This window comes from Lipotes vexillifer, unplaced genomic scaffold, assembly GCF_000442215.2.
Source record: "Lipotes vexillifer unplaced genomic scaffold, Lipotes_vexillifer_v1.1 scaffold738, whole genome shotgun sequence".
Classification (NCBI taxonomy): Eukaryota; Metazoa; Chordata; class Mammalia; order Artiodactyla; family Lipotidae; genus Lipotes; species Lipotes vexillifer.
Genome location: NW_006769699.1, coordinates 462,389 through 463,605, shown reverse-complemented (window position 1 = coordinate 463,605; position 1,217 = coordinate 462,389). Strand labels below are relative to the sequence as shown.

Below are 1,217 nucleotides of genomic sequence, written 5' to 3'. Positions count from 1 at the left end.
CAGGAATGCTTAGGACCAGGCGGCTAAGGACATAGTAATGAGTGGAGGAAACATTTCAGGGAAGAGGAAGGAGAGAGCCAGGGAAACGCAATGTGCTGCTTGAGCACCTACACCAGCTCTTGATGAAAAGAATATTTAAGAACACAGCAAGTTTTCTCTCTATATTGTGTGACCTTGAGACCTTCTTTCTCCTTCCTTCTGAGACTTCTGTAACAACTTCCTATCCTGCACCCTTAATTCGAGACACCCCCCCACCTTAATCTATTCTGCATATTGTTTCCAGATTAATTTTCTGAAGACGCCGTTTTTTATCACTGGTCCAAGCTACAGCATTTCTCTGATACCCATGAAATGAGCCTTGGCCCCATGGGAATGGTGAGTAAGCTGCCCCAAACCAGCTTCCAGCCTGTTTTGCCAGCCTTATCTCCTCTTTCTTGTTCCACTTAAACTGGTTTATCCAAGGTCCAGCCTTTGCCCCAGCATCCCTCTATCCTAGAATGTTCTTACCACCCTCTACTTACCCAGATTCGACTTCATTTTCAAGGTCACTGGCAAACCCTCCCCAGCTCACACTGGCTCGGGAGGGCTGACTGTCACCCTCTTCCCACCAGCATGGTCACCGATGTCAGCAATGGTGGGAGTCTTTGTGCCACAGAAACTGGCAGGTACTACAAATCAGGCTTCTCCCATCAGAATGCCGGTTGTTAAACACTTAACAGCACACCACTGCCTCACCTTCCTACAGGTTGGGTGCCTGAGCCTTGTCTGAAATCTGATGGCCTCTCTCTCAATCTGGCCATTGGAACCCACTTACAGTTAAAAAAAAAATCGATATGTGTATAAAATAGGAAGTTATATATATTTTTGAAAAAAATATAAAATTACATATATTTTTGATAAAATATATGTTCGATAAAATATATCTTTGATACATATATGCATTATCTCCACAACCAGACTGTACACTCTTGGAAGGAAAGGACCACATCCTTTCCTCCTTTATGGAATTACGAAAAATGGAAATAGGACTCTACCTCGATAGACACTGCCCTGTTCTTGGCACTCACACTGTGGATTTCGTCCATGAACAGGCTCTGCACGGAGGAACCATTCCCGGGCATCTGCGGGGACTGCAGAGCTGAGGTCACCTCCTGTGTGACAGCGGGAGGGCTGGCCGGGTGAGGCCCGGGCCCGCCTGGCAAGTGCTGGGCAGGGTT

At 46.6% G+C, this 1,217-nt stretch overlaps 1 protein-coding gene across 6 annotated transcripts in view; it reads right to left on the bottom strand.

Annotated features, from left to right (window-relative positions):
• KIAA1217 (KIAA1217 ortholog) overlaps positions 1 to 1,217 on the bottom strand; it is a 323,890-nt gene that overhangs the window by 24,168 nt on the left and 298,505 nt on the right. For all 6 annotated transcript variants that reach the window (XM_007445857.1, XM_007445860.1, XM_007445859.1 and 3 more), the window contains one exon: positions 1,035 to 1,217. This exon is cut by the window's right edge and continues 7 nt beyond it. In XM_007445857.1, the coding sequence (XP_007445919.1) occupies positions 1,035 to 1,217 (183 nt within the window). The remainder of the gene's footprint in view (positions 1 to 1,034) is intronic.